Here is a 24155-nt window from a genome sequence, read left to right as displayed (position 1 = left end):
TATTACACTGTCACAGTATCATACAGAATAGTCTATTACAGTATCATATTATTACACTGTCACAGTATCATACAGAATAGTCTATTACAGTATCATATTATTACACTGTCACAGTATCATACAGAATAGTCTATTACAGTATCATATTATTACACTGTCACAGTATCATACAGAATAGTCTATTACAGTATCATATTATTACACTGTCACAGTATCATACAGAATAGTCTATTACAGTATCATATTATTACACTGTCACAGTATCATACAGAATAGTCTATTACAGTATCATATTATTACACTGTCACAGTATCATACAGAATAGTCTATTACAGTATCATATTATTACACTGTCACAGTATCATACAGAATAGTCTATTACAGTATCATATTATTACACTGTCACAGTATCATACAGAATAGTCTATTACAGTATCATATTATTACACTGTCACAGTATCATACAGAATAGTCTATTACAGTATCATATTATTACACTGTCACAGTATCATACAGAATAGTCTATTACAGTATCATATTATTACACTGTCACAGTATCATACAGAATAGTCTATTACAGTATCATATTATTACACTGTCACAGTATCATACAGAATAGTCTATTACAGTATCATACAGAATAGTCTATTACAGTATCATATTATTACACTATTACAGTATCATACAGAATAGTCTATTACAGTATCGTATTATTACACTGTCACAGTATCATACAGAATAGTCTATTACAGTATCGTATTATTACACTGTCACAGTATCATACAGAATAGTCTATTACAGTATCATATTATTACACTGTTACAGTATCATACAGAATAGTCTATTACAGTATCATATTATTACACTGTCACAGTATCATACAGAATAGTCTATTACAGTATCATATTATTACACTGTCACAGTATCATACAGAATAGTCTATTACAGTATCATATTATTACACTGTCACAGTATCATACAGAATAGTCTATTACAGTATCATACAGAATAGTCTATTACAGTATCATATTATTACACTGTCACAGTATCATACAGAATAGTCTATTACAGTATCATATTATTACACTGTCACAGTATCATACAGAATAGTCTATTACAGTATCATACAGAATAGTCTATTACAGTATCATATTATTACACTGTCACAGTATCATACAGAATAGTCTATTACAGTATCATATTATTACACTGTTACAGTATCATACAGAATAGTCTATTACAGTATCATATTATTACACTGTCACAGTATCATACAGAATAGTCTATTACAGTATCATATTATTACACTGTCACAGTATCATACAGAATAGTCTATTACAGTATCATATTATTACACTGTCACAGTATCATACAGAATAGTCTATTACAGTATCATATTATTACACTGTCACAGTATCATACAGAATAGTCTATTACAGTATCATATTATTACACTGTCACAGTATCATACAGAATAGTCTATTACAGTATCATATTATTACACTGTTACAGTATCATACAGAATAGTCTATTACAGTATCATATTATTACACTGTCACAGTATCATACAGAATAGTCTATTACAGTATCATATTATTACACTGTCACAGTATCATACAGAATAGTCTATTACAGTATCATATTATTACACTGTCACAGTATCATACAGAATAGTCTATTACAGTATCATATTATTACACTATTACAGTATCATACAGAATAGTCTATTACAGTATCATATTATTACACTGTCACAGTATCATACAGAATAGTCTATTACAGTGTCATATTATTACACTGTCACAGTATCATACAGAATAGCCTATTACAGTATCATATTATTACACTGTCACAGTATCATACAGAATAGTCTATTACAGTATCATATTATTACACTGTTACAGTATCATACAGAATAGTCTATTACAGTATCATATTATTACACTGTTACAGTATCATACAGAATAGTCTATTACAGTATCATATTATTACACTGTCACAGTATCATACAGAATAGTCTATTACAGTATCATATTATTACACTGTCACAGTATCATACAGAATAGTCTATTACAGTATCATATTATTACACTGTCACAGTATCATACAGAATAGCCTATTACAGTATCATATTATTACACTGTCACAGTATCATACAGAATAGCCTATTACAGTATCATATTATTACACTGTCACAGTATCATACAGAATAGCCTATTACAGTATCATATTATTACACTGTCACAGTATCATACAGAATAGCCTATTACAGTATCATATTATTACACTGTCACAGTATCATACAGAATAGCCTATTACAGTATCATATTATTACACTGTCACAGTATCATACAGAATAGCCTATTACAGTATCATACTATTACACTGTCACAGTATCATACAGAATAGTCTATTACAGTATCGTATTATTACACTGTCACAGTATCATACAGAATAGTCTATTACAGTATCGTATTATTACACTGTCACAGTATCATACAGAATAGTCTATTACAGTATCGTATTATTACACTGTCACAGTATCATACAGAATAGTCTATTACAGTATCGTATTATTACACTGTCACAGTATCATACAGAATAGTCTATTACAGTATCGTATTATTACACTGTCACAGTATCATACAGAATAGTCTATTACAGTATCATATTATTACACTATTACAGTATCATACAGAATAGTCTATTACAGTATCATATTATTACACTGTCACAGTATCATACAGAATAGTCTATTACAGTATCGTATTATTACACTATTACAGTATCATACAGAATAGTCTATTACAGTATCGTATTATTACACTGTCACAGTATCATACAGAATAGTCTATTACAGTATCATATTATTACACTGTCACAGTATCATACAGAATAGTCTATTACAGTATCATATTATTACACTATTACAGTATCATACAGAATAGTCTATTACAGTATCATATTATTACACTGTCACAGTATCATACAGAATAGTCTATTACAGTATCATATTATTACACTGTCACAGTATCATACAGAATAGTCTATTACAGTATCGTATTATTACACTGTCACAGTATCATACAGAATAGTCTATTACAGTATCGTATTATTACACTGTCACAGTATCATACAGAATAGTCTATTACAGTATCATATTATTACACTGTCACAGTATCATACAGAATAGTCTATTACAGTATCATATTATTACACTATTACAGTATCATACAGAATAGTCTATTACAGTATCATATTATTACACTGTCACAGTATCATACAGAATAGTCTATTACAGTATCGTATTATTACACTGTCACAGTATCATACAGAATAGTCTATTACAGTATCGTATTATTACACTGTCACAGTATCATACAGAATAGTCTATTACAGTATCGTATTATTACACTGTCACAGTATCATACAGAATAGTCTATTACAGTATCATATTATTACACTGTCACAGTATCATACAGAATAGTCTATTACAGTATCATATTATTACACTGTCACAGTATCATACAGAATAGTCTATTACAGTATCATATTATTACACTATTACAGTATCATACAGAATAGTCTATTACAGTATCATATTATTACACTGTCACAGTATCATACAGAATAGTCTATTACAGTATCATATTATTACACTGTCACAGTATCATACAGAATAGTCTATTACAGTATCATATTATTACACTATTACAGTATCATACAGAATAGTCTATTACAGTATCATATTATTACACTATCACAGTATCATACAGAATAGCCTATTACAGTATCATATTATTACACTATTACAGTATCATACAGAATAGTCTATTACAGTATCATATTATTACACTGTCACAGTATCATACAGAATAGTCTATTACAGTATCATATTATTACACTGTCACAGTATCATACAGAATAGTCTATTACAGTATCATATTATTACACTGTCACAGTATCATACAGAATAGTCTATTACAGTATCATATTATTACACTATTACAGTATCATACAGAATAGTCTATTACAGTATCATATTATTACACTATTACAGTATCATACAGAATAGTCTATTACAGTATCATATTATTACACTGTCACAGTATCATACAGAATAGTCTATTACAGTATCATATTATTACACTGTTACAGTATCATACAGAATAGTCTATTACAGTATCATACAGAATAGTCTATTACAGTATCATATTATTACACTGTCACAGTATCATACAGAATAGTCTATTACAGTATCATATTATTACACTGTCACAGTATCATACAGAATAGTCTATTACAGTATCATATTATTACACTATCACAGTATCATACAGAATAGTCTATTACAGTATCATATTATTACACTATCACAGTATCATACAGAATAGCCTATTACAGTATCATATTATTACACTATTACAGTATCATACAGAATAGTCTATTACAGTATCATATTATTGCACTATTACAGTATCATACAGAATAGTCTATTACAGTATCATATTATTACACTATCACAGTATCATACAGAATAGTCTATTACAGTATCATATTATTACACTATCACAGTATCATACAGAATAGCCTATTACAGTATCATATTATTACACTATTACAGTATCATACAGAATAGTCTATTACAGTATCATATTATTACACTATCACAGTATCATACAGAATAGTCTATTACAGTATCATATTATTACACTATTACAGTATCATACAGAATAGTCTATTACAGTATCATATTATTACACTATCACAGTATCATACAGAATAGTCTATTACAGTATCATATTATTACACTGTTACAGTATCATACAGAATAGTCTATTACAGTATCATATTATTACACTGTTACAGTATCATACAGAATAGTCTATTACAGTATCATATTATTACACTGTCACAGTATCATACAGAATAGTCTATTACAGTATCATATTATTACACTGTCACAGTATCATACAGAATAGTCTATTACAGTATCATATTATTACACTGTCACAGTATCATACAGAATAGCCTATTACAGTATCATATTATTACACTGTCACAGTATCATACAGAATAGCCTATTACAGTATCATATTATTACACTGTCACAGTATCATACAGAATAGCCTATTACAGTATCATATTATTACACTGTCACAGTATCATACAGAATAGCCTATTACAGTATCATATTATTACACTGTCACAGTATCATACAGAATAGCCTATTACAGTATCATATTATTACACTGTCACAGTATCATACAGAATAGTCTATTACAGTATCATATTATTACACTGTCACAGTATCATACAGAATAGTCTATTACAGTATCGTATTATTACACTGTCACAGTATCATACAGAATAGTCTATTACAGTATCGTATTATTACACTGTCACAGTATCATACAGAATAGTCTATTACAGTATCGTATTATTACACTGTCACAGTATCATACAGAATAGTCTATTACAGTATCGTATTATTACACTGTCACAGTATCATACAGAATAGTCTATTACAGTATCGTATTATTACACTATTACAGTATCATACAGAATAGTCTATTACAGTATCATATTATTACACTGTCACAGTATCATACAGAATAGTCTATTACAGTATCATATTATTACACTATTACAGTATCATACAGAATAGTCTATTACAGTATCGTATTATTACACTGTCACAGTATCATACAGAATAGTCTATTACAGTATCATATTATTACACTGTCACAGTATCATACAGAATAGTCTATTACAGTATCATATTATTACACTATTACAGTATCATACAGAATAGTCTATTACAGTATCATATTATTACACTGTCACAGTATCATACAGAATAGTCTATTACAGTATCATATTATTACACTGTCACAGTATCATACAGAATAGTCTATTACAGTATCGTATTATTACACTGTCACAGTATCATACAGAATAGTCTATTACAGTATCGTATTATTACACTGTCACAGTATCATACAGAATAGTCTATTACAGTATCATATTATTACACTGTCACAGTATCATACAGAATAGTCTATTACAGTATCATATTATTACACTATTACAGTATCATACAGAATAGTCTATTACAGTATCATATTATTACACTGTCACAGTATCATACAGAATAGTCTATTACAGTATCATATTATTACACTGTCACAGTATCATACAGAATAGTCTATTACAGTATCGTATTATTACACTGTCACAGTATCATACAGAATAGTCTATTACAGTATCGTATTATTACACTGTCACAGTATCATACAGAATAGTCTATTACAGTATCATATTATTACACTGTCACAGTATCATACAGAATAGTCTATTACAGTATCATATTATTACACTGTCACAGTATCATACAGAATAGTCTATTACAGTATCATATTATTACACTATTACAGTATCATACAGAATAGTCTATTACAGTATCATATTATTACACTGTCACAGTATCATACAGAATAGTCTATTACAGTATCATATTATTACACTGTCACAGTATCATACAGAATAGTCTATTACAGTATCATATTATTACACTATTACAGTATCATACAGAATAGTCTATTACAGTATCATATTATTACACTATCACAGTATCATACAGAATAGCCTATTACAGTATCATATTATTACACTATTACAGTATCATACAGAATAGTCTATTACAGTATCATATTATTACACTGTCACAGTATCATACAGAATAGTCTATTACAGTATCATATTATTACACTGTCACAGTATCATACAGAATAGTCTATTACAGTATCATATTATTACACTGTCACAGTATCATACAGAATAGTCTATTACAGTATCATATTATTACACTATTACAGTATCATACAGAATAGTCTATTACAGTATCATATTATTACACTATTACAGTATCATACAGAATAGTCTATTACAGTATCATATTATTACACTGTCACAGTATCATACAGAATAGTCTATTACAGTATCATATTATTACACTGTTACAGTATCATACAGAATAGTCTATTACAGTATCATACAGAATAGTCTATTACAGTATCATATTATTACACTGTCACAGTATCATACAGAATAGTCTATTACAGTATCATATTATTACACTGTCACAGTATCATACAGAATAGTCTATTACAGTATCATATTATTACACTATTACAGTATCATACAGAATAGTCTATTACAGTATCATATTATTACACTATCACAGTATCATACAGAATAGCCTATTACAGTATCATATTATTACACTATTACAGTATCATACAGAATAGTCTATTACAGTATCATATTATTACACTATTACAGTATCATACAGAATAGTCTATTACAGTATCATATTATTACACTATTACAGTATCATACAGAATAGTCTATTACAGTATCATATTATTACACTATCACAGTATCATACAGAATAGCCTATTACAGTATCATATTATTACACTATTACAGTATCATACAGAATAGTCTATTACAGTATCATATTATTACACTATCACAGTATCATACAGAATAGTCTATTACAGTATCATATTATTACACTATTACAGTATCATACAGAATAGTCTATTACAGTATCATATTATTACACTGTTACAGTATCATACAGAATAGTCTATTACAGTATCATATTATTACACTGTCACAGTATCATACAGAATAGTCTATTACAGTATCATATTATTACACTGTTACAGTATCATACAGAATAGTCTATTACAGTATCATATTATTACACTGTTACAGTATCATACAGAATAGTCTATTACAGTATCATACAGAATAGTCTATTACAGTATCATATTATTACACTATTACAGTATCATACAGAATAGTCTATTACAGTATCATATTATTACACTATTACAGTATCATACAGAATAGTCTATTACAGTATCATATTATTACACTATTACAGTATCATACAGAATAGTCTATTACAGTATCATATTATTACACTATTACAGTATCATACAGAATAGTCTATTACAGTATCATATTATTACACTATCACAGTATCATACAGAATAGTCTATTACAGTATCATATTATTACACTATTACAGTATCATACAGAATAGTCTATTACAGTATCATACAGAATAGTCTATTACAGTATCATATTATTACACTGTTACAGTATCATACAGAATAGTCTATTACAGTATCATACAGAATAGTCTATTACAGTATCATATTATTACACTGTTACAGTATCATACAGAATAGTCTATTACAGTATCATATTATTACACTGTCACAGTATCATACAGAATAGTCTATTACAGTATCATATTATTACACTGTCACAGTATCATACAGAATAGTCTATTACAGTATCATATTATTACACTGTCACAGTATCATACAGAATAGTCTATTACAGTATCATATTATTACACTATCACAGTATCATACAGAATAGTCTATTACAGTATCATATTATTACACTATCACAGTATCATACAGAATAGTCTATTACAGTATCATATTATTACACTGTCACAGTATCATACAGAATAGTCTATTACAGTATCATATTATTACACTGTCACAGTATCATACAGAATAGTCTCACTTCCTTACAAATCACGTGTGCTCCAACTAGTCATCTTGCCACTCCCCCAACAAGTGATCTTTTTACTCTTTCTATAGTTCAGCCTTTCACCTGGATGTTTCTAATGGCCTCAGAGTCCTAGAATTTCTTCCACTGTGCTGCACATTTTTTCTTAACTTCCTCCCGTCTATCCCAGCCCCACCCAGTCCCCCCAGTCACACCTGTGACCACATACGTGGCCCAGAAATTTCACACTAATGGTGGCCTTAGCTTGAAAATGTTCCCTCTTTCTGGATCTTTCAAATTCAGTTTTTAAATTTGCTAATACAAATATTGACATTCCCCAGGTTTCCAGTTCGTTTCTGTTTTTAGTTTTCCTCCTTTCAAATTTAATAGAGGAGGGAGATGCTATTTCAGTATTTCCTCATGAGGATTCACTGAAATAACTGTGCTAAGTTTGTTGATTATAATCGTGTTACTACAGGGTGGCCATGGCCGAGAAACTCAAGAGAAACCTGCTGGCTTAGCCTTGCACATTCAGAGGTGAGGGTCAGGCGACAAGTTTGCTTGACATGAAATCATCCTGCTCAGATGCACGGGGCTGTTGGAATCAGGGCCTCCTGCTGCAGTCTCCCACCAATTTGCCTCTTACCCTTGCCTCCTCCCTGCCTACCTTTTAATTTTTTGCATCATCCAGACTCCGTGAAAGGCAAGAAAGGAGAGTTCTGTTTCTCTTAGCAGCAAAGAGAGTACTGTAGCATAAAAGTAAATGTATATTCATTCTCCTCCTACCTTTTCCCCCATGTGCTAGGACCATCTGAAAGTAGTTCTGGTTATTTATTACTTTGTTCCGGGGGAGGGAGGGCGACATACAGACCACTAGACACGTTGCCAGAGAGAGAGAGAAGTCTTCTCTGCTCTGGGGGAGGGGGTTTATAAGTGCTAACGTTGAGGTTCAGAATCATTAAAGTTGTTTTAGCATAAGACTGTGAGGAAAGAGACAGGAACCATCTGTTGAAATGGCTCTTACATGATGCTGCATTTTCAAACAAAGCCTTCTAGAAGCATTTTCAGATGGGTCTCTTTCCCATGAAGTTGCTACAAAGAGAGCCCACTCTACTGGTGGCTAAATGATGCTGCTTAGATAGCTCTCTGTCAGCACCCTCTCTTGTTTATTTTGCACCAGTGTTTGCCTCAAAGTGTGTGCTTTGAGGCTGTCAAATATCCTTCCTGGTATGCACCCAGAAAATCCTCCCGAAAAAATCCACTACTTCTGCCCATATCCTTCTAAAGTGCTGACTCTTTCATTTGAAGTTGGTGGAGTGACTCTGAAACCTTAAATACTTCACTGGGAAAGAGGAAAACCGCAAATACACACAGGCCATTGTGACTCTGGCCTGACGGGTTCTAATTTTCTAGCAGTGGTTTGTACACCCGAGCTGGCTGCAAGGGTTAAGTAAACTTCGTGGCTGGGTATGATTTCATGGCCCTGGAATTTTGAAAAGCCAGGGTTCTCAGTACACTGTGGCCAGCCTTAGAGTCTTTGGGTGTGAAAACCACTCTCAGTTACCCAGACTGATTCTGGGTTCCTGTTGCATTGCTGCAGAATCTATTAAAATCCAGCAGCTGAATCGTCCTGGCTCTGCCACAAAGCTAGGCTGCTGGGTGGCTACAGGATTCCCGAGTTGTTTGTCAATGGAGAGTGGGAGTGAATGGAGCAAGGCATACGCCTCAGCCTGGCATGAGGTGGCACCCTAGTGGCTGTTTTCTGCCTTAGAAATGTGCACTCTTTCTGTATTCTTACATGAGATTTGTCATTAAGATCCAAATTGCAGTTCATTTGTAAAATTCTTTCTTAAGTTTCTAGGTCCTTTGTGTGTCTCTGGGGGCCCATATCCACACCCTTGGATTTTCTGACCAGCAATTTAGTAGGAACTATTGGCAATAGTCTAACCTGACGTGATGGCGCTACTACAACAGAATTAACTCGGCTCTCAGGTACAATAAGGAAACGAAGATCTTTGGTAGGGACAAGCCCAAACTTGAAAATTACGAAACGTTCCTGCAAAGAAGGACTCATGAGGAAACTGGTGTAGGATAAGGGATTCCGGATGTCCTAGTCCTTTGGGGTGCCATTTATTTGCCAGATTTTAGGTCTTTGTTAAAGTGGAATAGATTTGAAACTTTCTTTTCTGAATAGGTGGCCTGTTGGTTCACCTTTGATCATGGCATTGGAAATTATTTTTAAAAATCAGGTTATACTCTTACGCAAGCTCTTCTTTCGAAAGAAACCATTTGGGCTTGAGCATTAAAGGAAGAAACAAAAAGATTATAATAAAAAATACACTGCAGCCCTAGCATGAACAGTGGCTGTGACCTTGCCTCTTGTTTGCCATTACACAATTCAATGGCAGTCCACTCAAACTATGCTCTCGATCAATATCCTATTAAAGCAGCACAAAAAGTCTCCATAAACTTAGTGGTTAGCTATGTTTATAAATGGAACTCGGCATAATTAGATGGTCAATAGCAGGCTCTACTAGTAATTTTAAAATGAACATCACACATTTTCTATCTGTAGAAGTCAATGGCACCTCCTCCAGAGTAAGGGTATCGTGTGCAGCAGACAAAAGAGTAGGAGTCCCTTTAAAAAAATCATAATGCCTATCTCCAGAATGCAGTTTTTCAAGAAAACCTGTTACGTTATGGAATAGAAAATACTGATTGACCCTATATATTTTTTCATTTGCCAGTCTAAGCCACCTTATTCTGAATATATTATGACACTGCAAATGTTTTATTTTCTAGTTTTAATCAACCCCTCATGGAGAGACAAAATAATAAATATTGCCATACTCTTAAGAAGAAAAATACCAGTCTGGCTGGCTTAATTTAGTGGGTTTCCTCTACTATAATTCAATAAATTTTCAAAATAAATACTGAAATTGAATTACTTGAAAAGGATGTTATGTTGTATCATTTTTTTTCTTTTAATTTTCTTGACATATTTGGGGTGAATATTTGAACAGTAAAGCTGGCAACAAATAGAATGAACTGACAGTAGCAGGAAATTTTCGTCAACTACTCTTCCTTCTGAATCCCGGCTCACAGTATGTGTGGCCAAACATGATTTTTTGTTCTGTCCTACTCTCCTCACCCACTAGAGAAAGAGCCCCATAAAGTAAAAGGTGTTCCCACCCTTACCTAAAAATTGAAATGTGCATATACCTTGTGTTTGGTGTGGGCTCTGGCAGCCGTGTTATGACCACCATGTTGGCTGAAATTAGAGCTATGATAAGAACAAGCTTATGACATCAGCACACCCATCAGCCAATACTGTGCATGAAGGTCTTGTCCTTTCTGTTACACTCACACCCCTACAGCCTTCCTGGTTAGAGCTGGCAGTGAGTTCTCATAGCAAGATTTAGAGGGCCTCTTGTTTTCTTTTCTTAGCTGAAACTCCTGCTAAATTTACCAGACTATGAACATTTTTATGGTAAAGGTTTGACTCAGGGAGAAGCAAAACACATAACACCTTGATGTACATACTATTTTGTTATCACGATCTCTTTTCATATATTCATCTATTTCTCATCTTTTCTAGGTAATTTTTGCTTTGGATAATATATTATATAAAATCTATATGCAAGATGGCATAATGGTATCATAAAATAGTCCAGGATAATAGATTTGGGGATCTGGCCTTACCAAGTGACTTTGGGCAACATTTAACCCCTCTCAGCTGTGTTCTCCTGATAGGTAACCATCATTTATTCAATCAGCAGAGATTTATTAAGTACCAATTGTGTGCTGGGTCTAAGTCTGAGTGCTGGAAATAGAAACACCTTTCAGAATCGATAGCTCGTGGGAAGCAGCCCCATAGCACAGGAAGATCAGCTTGGTGCTTTGTGACCACCTAGAGGGATGGGATAGGGAGGGTGGGAGGGAGACGCAAGAAGGAGGAGATATGGGGATATATGTATATGTATAGCTGGTTCACTCTGTTATAAAGCAGAAACTAACACACCACTGTAGAGCAACTACACTCCAATAAAGATGTTAAAAAAAAAAAAAAAAAAGAAACACCTTTCAGGAGTGTTTCAAGGATGAAGTGAGAAAATGTCAAGAGTCTAGCACATAGTAGATGCTCAACAATGGTAACTACTATGATTATTATTGAACAAAGCCTCTGTCCCCGATCTTTCACTCAGAGCTGATCCTTGAGTTGACCACACTATCAGCAAATTTATTAAAAATGTGTATATGTGTCTATATGTGCTGAGTGTGTGTGTGTATAAATTAAGACGGACTGATTTAGAATTCATGTTCTAAAAATTTTTACAATTTATTACAAGGACCATTCTAGTGACCCTTTCAGAGTTAGTAATTCCGATAGAAAAAGAGCATGCCAATACTAGATCTAATTCATCTGCTTTAGGAAGCCAGAAAATTCTTATTCCTCACGTTTTCAGCCAAAGCCTATGTTTCGGCATTATTCTTGGAATTTCTCTTCCAGGGTATAGAATGGATAACAAGATGTTTAAAAATTCTCGGTCTAACATTGACACGTTAACAACTTTTTAAGTGGCCAGCCACACCATGGTTATTTTTATCAGAGTTTTTCAAAGTATTTGGTTCTATAGTATTTGAAAATTTTGCTTTCTCTTACATTATGGGTGTAAAAATTCCAGTGTGCTGGAGGTCATTACTGCCAATTGGTTTTTAGTAAATCTTCATTTATGCACTCATAAGCCTCAATTTTTAAAGAGCAGATATTCATATCCAATAGGTAACACTGGGGAACTAAAAGGCATTTGGGAGCTTTCCAAAACCCTGACACAATAAGACTGCAAATATTATTGAGATTTTGGCTGGAATATATTGTCTTCACTATAACTCTTGCTGATTACAAAGACGGTTGCTGATGACCCTATAGGCTTGTCTAGGACGAGACTGAGGGGGTTCACACTCAGAAAAGCCACATATTAGGTCAAATACTGGGAACTGAGTTAATCCAGTATGTGATTGGTGTGAGGACATATTAGCACCCAGAATTTTTCAATAGATGGAGGAGGGAAAAAATTAAACAGTTCTTGGTGAAAATATTGAGAAGTATTGCAGACAGCTGGATTTGTAGGTTGTTGGGATGGGACTCTGTTGACATAGTTTGGTTTCCTAATTGCTAATGGTCAGATAGTCCCAGTGCACTCCTGGTTAAGGGGCTTATGTTTAGAAGCCCGTCCTTGGTTTATAGATCATTGTGGTGAAAGGACCTCTTAGGCTATCATATCTATTCCCTGTCAGAGAAGACTTAATCCCATGGCTGAGGCTGTATCATATACTAAACGGGTACCACATTTGACCTCAACCAAAAGCTAAGAAGAGATGATACTCTAAAATGCAGAAAATCAATTTCAGTCCCAAAGGCAGAAGCCACTAATGCAAGAGATCCGTCAGCGTCACTCACCCCGCTGTGGGTTGCTCTGCAGGACCAGGTGTCAGGCCCTTCACCCAGTGAAGCACTGCCTGCCACTCTAAAGACCTGTAAAAACAAAGGAGATAGTTGTTTTGCCAGTTAAGTGGTAGGTGATAAATATTTCTCTATTTCAATCTTACTGAATTCATCTCCCCAGTAACCAATAATGAAGGAAAGACAAGGAGACTAGAAATGTGGGTTTCCCCTCTGTTTCTTCGGGCAGGTATCTAGAGATATCTGGGTTCAAATCCCTGCTCTGTCACATGTTTAGCTGCAATGAGTAATCATTGAGTGATCTTGATCACGTTACTTAACCTCGCAGCTCCCTTTTCACTTCTAAATGAGAAGAATACAAGTGCGTATTCCATGTCCCCATGCAAGGATGAAATGAGATAATTCAGGTAAAACACCTATCCCATTGCCTGGCTCTTAATAAATACTCGTTAAGTACTAGTTCTTCACCGTTTTTCATTAAGAAGTTCATATAATTTTAGTTCAACTCAGTAAACATTTGTTGCATGTGAATATATGAAGCATCTTTCACTGCGTGCTGAGAATACAGAAGTAAGTAGGAGACAGTTCCTTCCTTTATAGAGTAGATATGTAAGTTTACTGAGATCCAAGACTGGACTTTACGGCGATAAAGTGCCTGAATACGCTTTATTTACAAATTGAACTCACAGTCATTATCTATCAAAGATAAACCATCTTCATGGCTCATAGTGGGGAGGAAGAGGGTATCAGTGAATGGTTCCTATTTTCGTAAAAGGAAAATATTGTTTTAGAAATAAAAATTCCTCTGTTTACCTTCTTTGCCACCACAAATTTACATATTCCTTACCCTGTGTCCTCAAAACGTGAATGTGTGAAAACAGTCAGTGCTCTGTGTTAGCTGCTTTTGGCACCTAATGCTACATTTCATAATGAAACATTGCTTCAATCTTATAATAGCAGGGAAGTTCATTTTCACCTGGAGGGAAACCCTTGCTTTGGTTCAGTGCCTTTCTTTTATGTTCCATTCTGGAAAAACATACTCCAAGCCTGCATTGGGTCAGACCTTTCAGAATGGAAGAGTGGGGAAAGGAGATCAGCACACGGTTTACAAACTAGAAATCTGCTTGGCAAAGGAGTTGCTGAAGACCGTGGCGTAGAAGCTGCAGAGAAAGTACCTTTATGATTGATTTGCATTCAAGTCAGACTGACTGCCGTGTGGTCATTTTTCTAACCCATAACTGCTCACACTGCAGCATCTGCAGGGTGTCTGAATTATAGCAGTCTATGCCCGCGTTCCCTCTTATACAAATTACTTACACTGGTTTCTTTTTCCATGCAAATTCATCAGTTTTACAGCCCTTCGAAGCCACGGTCAGGAAACTCTGGCCAAGAGCACAAATTGATAAAATGAGTTAATTTTACTATACTTACTTTTTTCTTCCTAAGAGCCCTCTCTCATAAGCAGTGTTCAGGAAGCATATTACGGTAAAAGGAAGATAACAAAGGAGTTGAATTTTCTTGCCACAAATTACTTTCCAAGTTAATTCCCTTTAACGATGATTCCAGATTTGCTTGAGTTTTCATAGCATTGTGCGTTTACAACTGTGCCTTTGATAGAAAGAAGAACAAGTATTTTCCCATGTTCACTCCTTTTGTGCCAGTGGCATGGACTTTCTTACAAGATCTGTGCCGCTAGAATGCAAAACAACACTAAATTGTGCTGGGCCCATAGAACTGTGTGCTGTTGTTGGACTTTTTTCCCCGCCCCAGTCTTAAAGTACAAGTTCCCAAAGTCTCAGTGAGTACATTAGAGTACGTAATCTAGAGAGAAATAAACCTCTCTTTTTTTTTTTCAATAGTTATTTTACAAGTTGGAAATCCAGTACTAAACCCTGATAGTCTTCTTGGGGGGATACCTATTAGCCAATATTCCATCTTCTTTAGTTGCTGTGCAAATTTGAGGAAAGACCAGCTATGACTGTTAATCTTTAAAATGTAAACCCCACGAGGGCAAGGGTTTTTATATATCTTGTCCACTGATGGATCTCAAGCATCTGGAGCAGAGCCTGGCATATTAAAAGTGCTCCATAAATATTTGGTGAATTCAACTGAATGCAGCCTCTCAGAGAAGATGTGCCATTAGCCATAGGCTGGCCGCACTAGTCATTTAGTTAATGCTTCCCGCTGATTCCCACTGAACAAGTTGTGAACTCAGTACACTGTTATCTCCCAGGCAGAGTAGCTTGAAATTTTGGATAGAGTTTTTTTTTTCCATCATCTTCTCTTTCCAGCAATGCAAGCCTGAGCAGATTGTCTCTGGTGGATGGCAGAAGTTCAATAACCACAACCTTATCCAACTACTAATGTGTACAGAAGAGCAGGTCATTAAGAGGGTTGGCTACTAAAGTAACCCCTTTCTTCCAATAGCCCACATTACTGTAATGAGTCCTTAATAGCAAACCGTTTATTAAGAAATGACACAAAGACTACATTCTACTCCTGACAGGAAAGAAGGGCGGGGGGAGGGGGATGAATGACTTAGGAATAACATCTTAAGAGACAATTCCCCAACGTTGACCTTTGGAGGAAAACTCCTCGGTGGAAAAAAATCCACAAATACTTCAGGCTGGAGTAATCGCAGTGCCGCTTAAGAGAGTTGAGAAGCCAGTTCTCACTATTTATGTGTATTTACAGATTTCTAAGTGTCATTTTGTGCTGCTTAAAGTTTGGGAGAGGGGGTGCAAATGGAGAGGGAGGGTAGTTATTTACTCTTCTTAATTCAAAGTATATTTACTGATCATCAGCTGTTTGGGAACAGAAAAGAGGCTGTGGGATCTGTAGGATTAAAGGCCATCTGGTATAAGGCCTCTGACTTCATGACCTAGGAAAGTTACTAAACCTCCTCGTGCCTCAGTCCTTCCTAGTGGTGTTGTAAGGATTAAACAGGATGAGGTGCTTAAAGCTCTTAGCCCAGTGTCTGCCCAAAAGTGATGCTTAGTAAATGTTAGTCCTTGTTGTTGTGATGGTGATAGCTGTAGCAGTGATGGGTGGTGCTGGTGGTAGTGGTGATGAATTTTCACTTTTATCATAATGAATATTAGGATTATGAGGTCCAAAGAGTTTAAGTGACTTAACCAAGTTCTGCACGTGGTTATTGGCAGAGCCGGACTCTAAACAATCTCTCCCAGGCCCTGACCAGCACTTTTTCTATGCCCTGGGATGTCTGTCTTTACAGAGCTCAAATTGCACTCAATCTAGTTGGGTAGAAAATCTTATGTATGAGTTAATTAAAGAATGATGAAGCCTATGGTCAAGTACACATGGAGAAAAATCAGGTTTCACAATATGCAGAGCAGACAGGAAATGTTGTAGCTGGTCCAATCCTTCCTTGACATCCCCACGTTTGATTGGCAGTGGCTATAATCTCTGCACCACACCAGCAGGCAGTTAGTCATTAGCTTCAGAAGCCCAGCATGACATCCTGGACAGACACCTGACAAATCATTTAACCCCCTCTCGACAACTTATTTCCCTAATTTGCAAAAAGGACGTAATACCATCGTTAGCTAAGAAGCACATTTTGTTATATACATCTTTTCGATATTTTATATTTATTAGAATAGTATAATCATTTGCTCGTTTATGCCCTTCCATAGTGTATAATTAGAAACATGTCTTTTATACCTGTTTACTATCCAGAAAGAGGTGACAGATACCAATTGTGAAAATTCTATTTTCTTCCTTGACAATGTAGTTTAGGTCTCCATTCCCTTTCGCCGGGACGCCCGAACCAACCTACCAACTGACTTCCCCACCTCCGGAGTCTTGGTCCCCTTATGCGCATTCTGTATGCTGTCGTTATATTAACATTCCTCAGATTCAACAATTATTTTATCACCCCGCTACTCAGAAAATGTCATGGTTTCCACAGATCACCCACTTACCTCCTACCTCCAAACTTAGGTACGTACTCTTTTGCTTAGAAACCCTCTCCTATCTCCTTCTGGGCCTCTTTAAATCCCAACGATCCTTGAAGGCTCAGCTTAAGCACCCACCCTTCCTGGAGTTAACCCTTTTTCTGATCCCACAAGCCAGTGGGATCTATTACTCCTTTGAACTTTCCTAACACATTCTTTTCATTTTCCCTATGAGATTTAACACATTCAGCCTTGCATTAGATATTCAGGTATTATTTTATTATTCTGCTAGGTTGTAAGCCCTGTGGGGACAGAGATACTACATACCCTTTTATCATCTCAAGTTTAAGGCCAATATTGTACATGAAAGTCAGGGTGGTGCAGCAGGAAAAGCACAGGTTTTGAGGTCAGACATCCTTGAATTTTAATCCTGGCTCTCTCTCTTTCTTGCCTTTCTGTGATCCAGGACAAGTGATTTAACCTCACTCCAGGGCTTAGTTCTCCTCATCTAGAAAATGCACCTTTCCTGAAAAGATTGTTTTGAGGCTTAAGTTAGATATAATAAAGTGCTTCTCAAAACATGGACCCCAGGTACTCAGAAAAGCCTGCTGAAAGTACACCTTTTGAGTTCTTGGTTACTTGTCAAGGCTCTTCCTGTTCTTCAGATTAGAAGCGCTGAGAATACCCAACCCATTGCAAGGATACTTTGACTGTGACCTCTACCCTCAGATATAAGGCTTTCTCTTTGGCTGTCACAGTATCACTGAATCAGAAGCCACGCCAATAAGCTGACATTCATGCCAAACATACGTACAGACAGCACCGGGTGATGTTTCCTTACAAGACTCTTTTCAAGAAGGCAGAATTTGGATGCTCTTTTTTAGATTATAGCTACAGTGTACTAAGTGGATCACAGGAAGTAAATATACAGGCAAGTTAAGGAACATTTCCGTGGGCTTAATGATTTTTTTATTCTCTCTGAGAAGTAGACACACCACATGCACGCATGTAGTTTTCTTCCTTCACCTGTTCTGGCTCCCTTGACATTGTAAAAATATAAGCAAGGTAAAAGATATTTTCCAGGGTAGAACATGATAGAGTGTTAAATGGAAGAGCAGCTGGATACTCACCAATAGGTGGAGGGCCTCAGACTTCTCTCAGTGGCGTCAAGTCCATCTCACTCACATCTTGCTCTGTCTTTCCTTCCAAGAGGGAGGGAGTGGGGTCATGCAGTTTCCACGGCGCTCCATCTGGCGGAAGCCTCACCCCATCTTGAAACTTGTGAAGGAAATCTAAATCCAGACCCATGATACTGATTAGCCTTATCCTCTGTTTTAGTTAACGAGAGATGCCAATCTCTAAGCTCCATGAAGGCACAAACATTAAGCACCTATTGTATGCCATGTTGCTGAGAGGGATAATGGGTGGTCCATGCCCATATTAGAGCAATCCCCTCCCCACCCCATGGCCTATTTCAGACATAAAATATTATGAACTCAAAGGGGAGATTATGTAAATAAATTTAATATAAAAAGCAAATTTGGGAACGACTAGCAAAATTATTAATTAGAACTCCCTTTACACTTATTGTCAAGCCTAACCATTTGTTTTTGAAGTAAAGGCCTTCCTCCATAGAGCCTGTCATTGAGAAATGTGTCTGAATTTCAGAAAGTATATGTGAATTTCAGAGCTTTCTGTTTCTTAGCAGTGACTATTTTTATATAACGATAGTTTCGATTAAGGTTTAGCCATTGCTGTTAATCAAACAACTAAATGTTTATTTTAGAAATTGCTGTGTCCTCTCATGCCTTTTCTTGATTCCATAGTTTTATTATGGCTTCACAATTCACCCAGTTTCCCAAGCAGCAGTCCTGGGAATTATCCCATACTGCTCCTTTTCCATTATTACCACACTCAAGAAGTCAATACATTTTCTCAATTCTAACTCCTAAACAGCTGTCACCAGGCTCCTTTCTATCCCTTGAATTTAGACCACACCCCCATCTTCTCTTATTTAAATGAACTCCATTGGGCTCCACGGTTTTACTGATTATATTCTTTGACTGCCACCCCTCCCCACTCCAAGCTTACCTTCCTGACAGGTGGTGTGTCTAGCTTATAAGTGCAAATTTGATGACAACATTCCTATACTTTGTTGGTTCTCCTTTGACTAACAATCAATTCCACTTGACCAATGCTTACTGACTGCCTCCTGGTGTCAGGGATTGTATTAGATACTAGCAATATAAACCCAAAAGTCCCCAATGATAGTGGAGTGTGATAAGTCCTTTAATAGCTTATAAACTTGGGAATCGACTGAACTCAAATTCAGAAACATGAATTTACCTACCTACATGAATTTACCTACCTACATGAATTTACCTACCCTTCATGACCTGACCTTAAATCTCCCCTCTTTTCCCCATGTATTATATACTACATCATATCAAGTTATCAGAAATCCAATCACATTTTATGTTCTCTTACCTTTATAAATGCTGTTCCCTCTGCCTAGAATGCCTCCATTCCTCTCAGTTGGGTAAATCCTACTTGTCCTTTTAACATTCTTCCCAGGCATCACATTTACTGAGGCCCTTTTACTCCCTTGAACCTCTTATCCCTCAGCTGGGTTACATACCCACTTCTGTGCAGGCATATCAATTTAGGAATAACTCTAGCAAAGGACTTATCAGACTGTATTGAAATTAATCTGTCAGCCTCACTCTCTAGAGCTGTTTCAGGGTAGGGACCATGTCATTGATTTAAGTGCCTTCCTTACCCAGCACAATTCTTAGCAATAGCAGACTCTCAGTAATCATTTGCTGAAAGAATGAAAGTCCCTGGTTCATGATTTTCCTAATTATCCTTTCTTCTTATGGATATGAGCCTCTATTTAATTTATTTATATATCCACTTCTATGGGCTTAAAACTCTCAAACTAATGTCTCAATACAGAAATATATGCATCTATTGCTCCCACCTTGTGTAATCTTTCAAAAGAACAGATTATTTGCACTTATATAGTTACATCACTGATTTTACACAGAATTGTTTTCCAAGATTGATAGATGTTATTTATTCATTTGAAAATATTTATTAAGCTACTCCTGTAAACAGGATATCCAGGACATAAAGAAGTACAGAGAATCACATCTCCCACAAGGGTCAGCTCTGAAAATCATGTGTTGTCAAAGTTATTTTTAACAGTCCCTTAAATCAGAGGTCGGCAAATTCTTCTATATAAATATTTTCTGCTGTGTGAACCATATGGTCTCTGTCACAGCTACTTGTCTCTGCTGTTGTAGTGTGGAAGCAGAGACAGTATGTAAATGAAGGGGTGTGGCTATTCCAGTACAACTTTATCCACAAAAATTATGGCTCAGGGACCATAGTTTGAGGACCCTGCCTTACATGAGAAGGTGGGACAAATAGTAAAGTAAAGATGTATGCAGGGTGCTGAGGTGATTCGGAGTAAGGAGAAATCACAGATTTCTCAGGGCAAGAAATTGGGAATGGGTGGCCTAGAAAGATGAATTTGCAGTTCAGAACGAATTCCAAAATACAGATGAGTGGAAGCTATCACGATCAGACAAAGTTAGAAAAGCCCAGGGAGTATTTTGTCTGGTCATTCAAGAAAAGTTTCAGACCAAAACGTGGAGGTATTTTTGTTACAAGCATCCAGGAATGTTGCAACCTTGGTGACAATTTACCATTACAAAAAGAGAAAAGATGAAAGGTATGTTATAAAAAAAATATGTCCTTCCGATGTAGATGATCTTTATTGTCAATATTCTTTTAAGGTCCGAGTTCATTACTGATTATTTTTGATGATCTTACCATATAAATTCAAAAATAAAATGTGTTAAATGCGACACTGAAATATGCTGTCATTGGTCTTGTATTTACAGAACTTACCTGATATTTCTTTCTTTCTTTCTTTCTTTTAATTCTAGCACCAATAGCTGCAGGAACTGGCCCAAATTTTTCTCTCTCAGATTTAGAAAGTTCTTCATACTACAGCATGAGTCCGGGAGCCATGAGGAGGTCTTTACCCAGCACATCCTCTACCAGGTAATTTGATTGATGGCTCATAAAGAGGTCATAATTCATAGTTACATACCTTGATTTTAACTCTGGGCCTGCTAGACACTTAGCAGTGTGTCTGTAGTAGTAGAAGATACTAGAAATGGGTTCAGCCCCAGTGGATTTTCAGTCTCACTGGGGAGAGAAAGCAAATGCATATGCAGCATGCATATATGTGTATACACGCAGACACACACACACACAAGTCAGTGAAAAACTGTGTGGCATAGGCTGAAAATAGTTAAAGACAGCTTTATCCAAAAAGAGTGACTTGTGCTCAGCTATAAACTGTAAGCATTGTTCGGGGTTGGTGAGATGGAAAGTAAAGGAATGGTGTTCTGGGTGGGGTGAAGACACGAGCAAAGGCATGGAGGAAGGATGGATGATGAACATAGCAGGTTCCCAGGAAATTAAGGACAAGGCTTGACTAGGGAAAAGGGGGTGTGTTTTGGCTTGTTTGGCAGAAAGCTGACGCTGGTGACGTCAGTCCCAGTCTCCATGCCCACAACAGACATTACAGATCAGTCCCAGCTCTTTTCCTACTGAGCCCTGACAGGTCTCAAAATCCAGTCTACTCGAGTTGCCCTGTGAGATGCAACCTATATGATATCCTGGTGCGAGAATGTAAAAGCAAATGCAGTCCCCCAGCAGTGTGAGGCCAGATCATAAACACTGTTACACCGGGAGACCTTTAAAAGAGCAAAGCTAAAAGAACATAACCAGATAACAATTCTGGGGTTCTTGATCCCCTTGACGTCACAAAGCCAAAATCAAAATGAAGCATTTTGCAAGATCCTGTTGTCTCTAGATAACCTGTACCAGAGGGAAAGGGATTAGGCATTAAACCCACAGTATTCTTTTACAAATTGGCTTTAGCACTAGACTCTGACAACAAAGAAAAGAATGGTGCAGAACAATCTTTAATGTTTGTGTGCTTCACAGAAAAACGTTTGACAAAGGTATATTCCTCCTAAAGCAAGTACCAGAGTTTTAGGATTTAAAACAATGGCCAGATGATAGAAATTTTCCATGGTAGAGATTCATTCTTACCTTGACTTTACATATTTTAACCATCATTACTTTTAAAAAAAAATCAGCTTAGTCATTACCAGTACCTTGAAGACAGTTAAAGAAACAGTTATTCCTTAAATATAACCACCAGATTCTACCATCATCTTTCTTGCTGTTTAAATGTCCCCCTCAGTTCACTGGGGTATCAGCTCCTCAGGAAAAAAAAAAGTCTCCAATCGGAAAAAAAACACTTAAAATAAAAGAATGGGATTGTGAACACATTTGGATGTTAATACATTTTGAGGATTTTGAATGTTTGCTGATGGAAGAGACATTGGGTGTAACTACACTCAGTGAACATGAAAGAGCTTTGCAAATACTTGTGGTCAGTGATTAATTTAAAAGTTGATGGGCTATTTGTTTTTCATATGTGTGCTGCGTATGTACCGTGGACATCCCAAATATCCTTTCAACTTCTCCAGCTGTTTTGTTGCCTTTCGTTGTGATTCTCTGTGTGGAAACCTGGTTATTAATGTTGTTTAAAAGGCTAGTGTCATTCCTATAATCTGCAAATAACTAACCCTGATACGGTGCTAATTATAAACAGCATCAGTAGTTAATAACTTGGTAATATGTTTGTTTTGCTCACATTAGGCTCTCCTAAGATGATTCTTTAAAAATTATTCTTTAACTATATAGACTCAGCAGAATTATCTGTGTACAGGTGAGAAAATGTGCCCAGAAGAATGCCCCAGATTTACATATAGAAAAGTTCATCAACCAATCAATATTTGTTCATGCTGTGCCACTATTAATTGGTCACCTGCTCTGTGGCAGGCACTGTATTAGGTGCTTTACATCCCTGATATGAGTTAATCTTCACAGTAATTTTACAATATAGACAGTGTTGCCATTTAACAGTGGGTCAGCCTAGAGCTCAGAGAAGTTAAGTAACTTGCCCAAGGTGACAGACCAAGTAAATGGCAGAGTCTACCTTCAAACTCAGGTCTATTGGAAATTTAAAACCATGCTCTTTTCACACTGAATCCTCTTAGGAATGAGGCTCACTCTTTTAGTAA

At 35.7% G+C, this 24155-nt stretch overlaps 1 protein-coding gene across 13 annotated transcripts in view; it reads left to right on the top strand.

The window, feature by feature from the left end:
- The window catches only part of NFIA (nuclear factor I A), a 392763-nt gene that overhangs the window by 245680 nt on the left and 122928 nt on the right, over positions 1 to 24155 (top strand). For all 13 annotated transcript variants that reach the window (XR_014261496.1, XM_082453615.1, XM_082453621.1 and 10 more), the window contains one exon: positions 21936 to 22053. Coding sequence is in view for 12 of the 13 variants with exons in the window: in XM_082453615.1 (XP_082309741.1) it covers positions 21936 to 22053 (118 nt within the window). In the remaining variant the exon portion in view is untranslated. The remainder of the gene's footprint in view (positions 1 to 21935; positions 22054 to 24155) is intronic.

The sequence above is a fragment of the Balaenoptera physalus genome (genome assembly GCF_965194825.1).
Source record: "Balaenoptera physalus genome assembly, chromosome: 1".
Classification (NCBI taxonomy): Eukaryota; Metazoa; Chordata; class Mammalia; order Artiodactyla; family Balaenopteridae; genus Balaenoptera; species Balaenoptera physalus.
The sequence above is the reverse complement of the archived record's forward strand: the minus strand, read 5'-3'. Positions and strand labels throughout refer to the sequence as shown.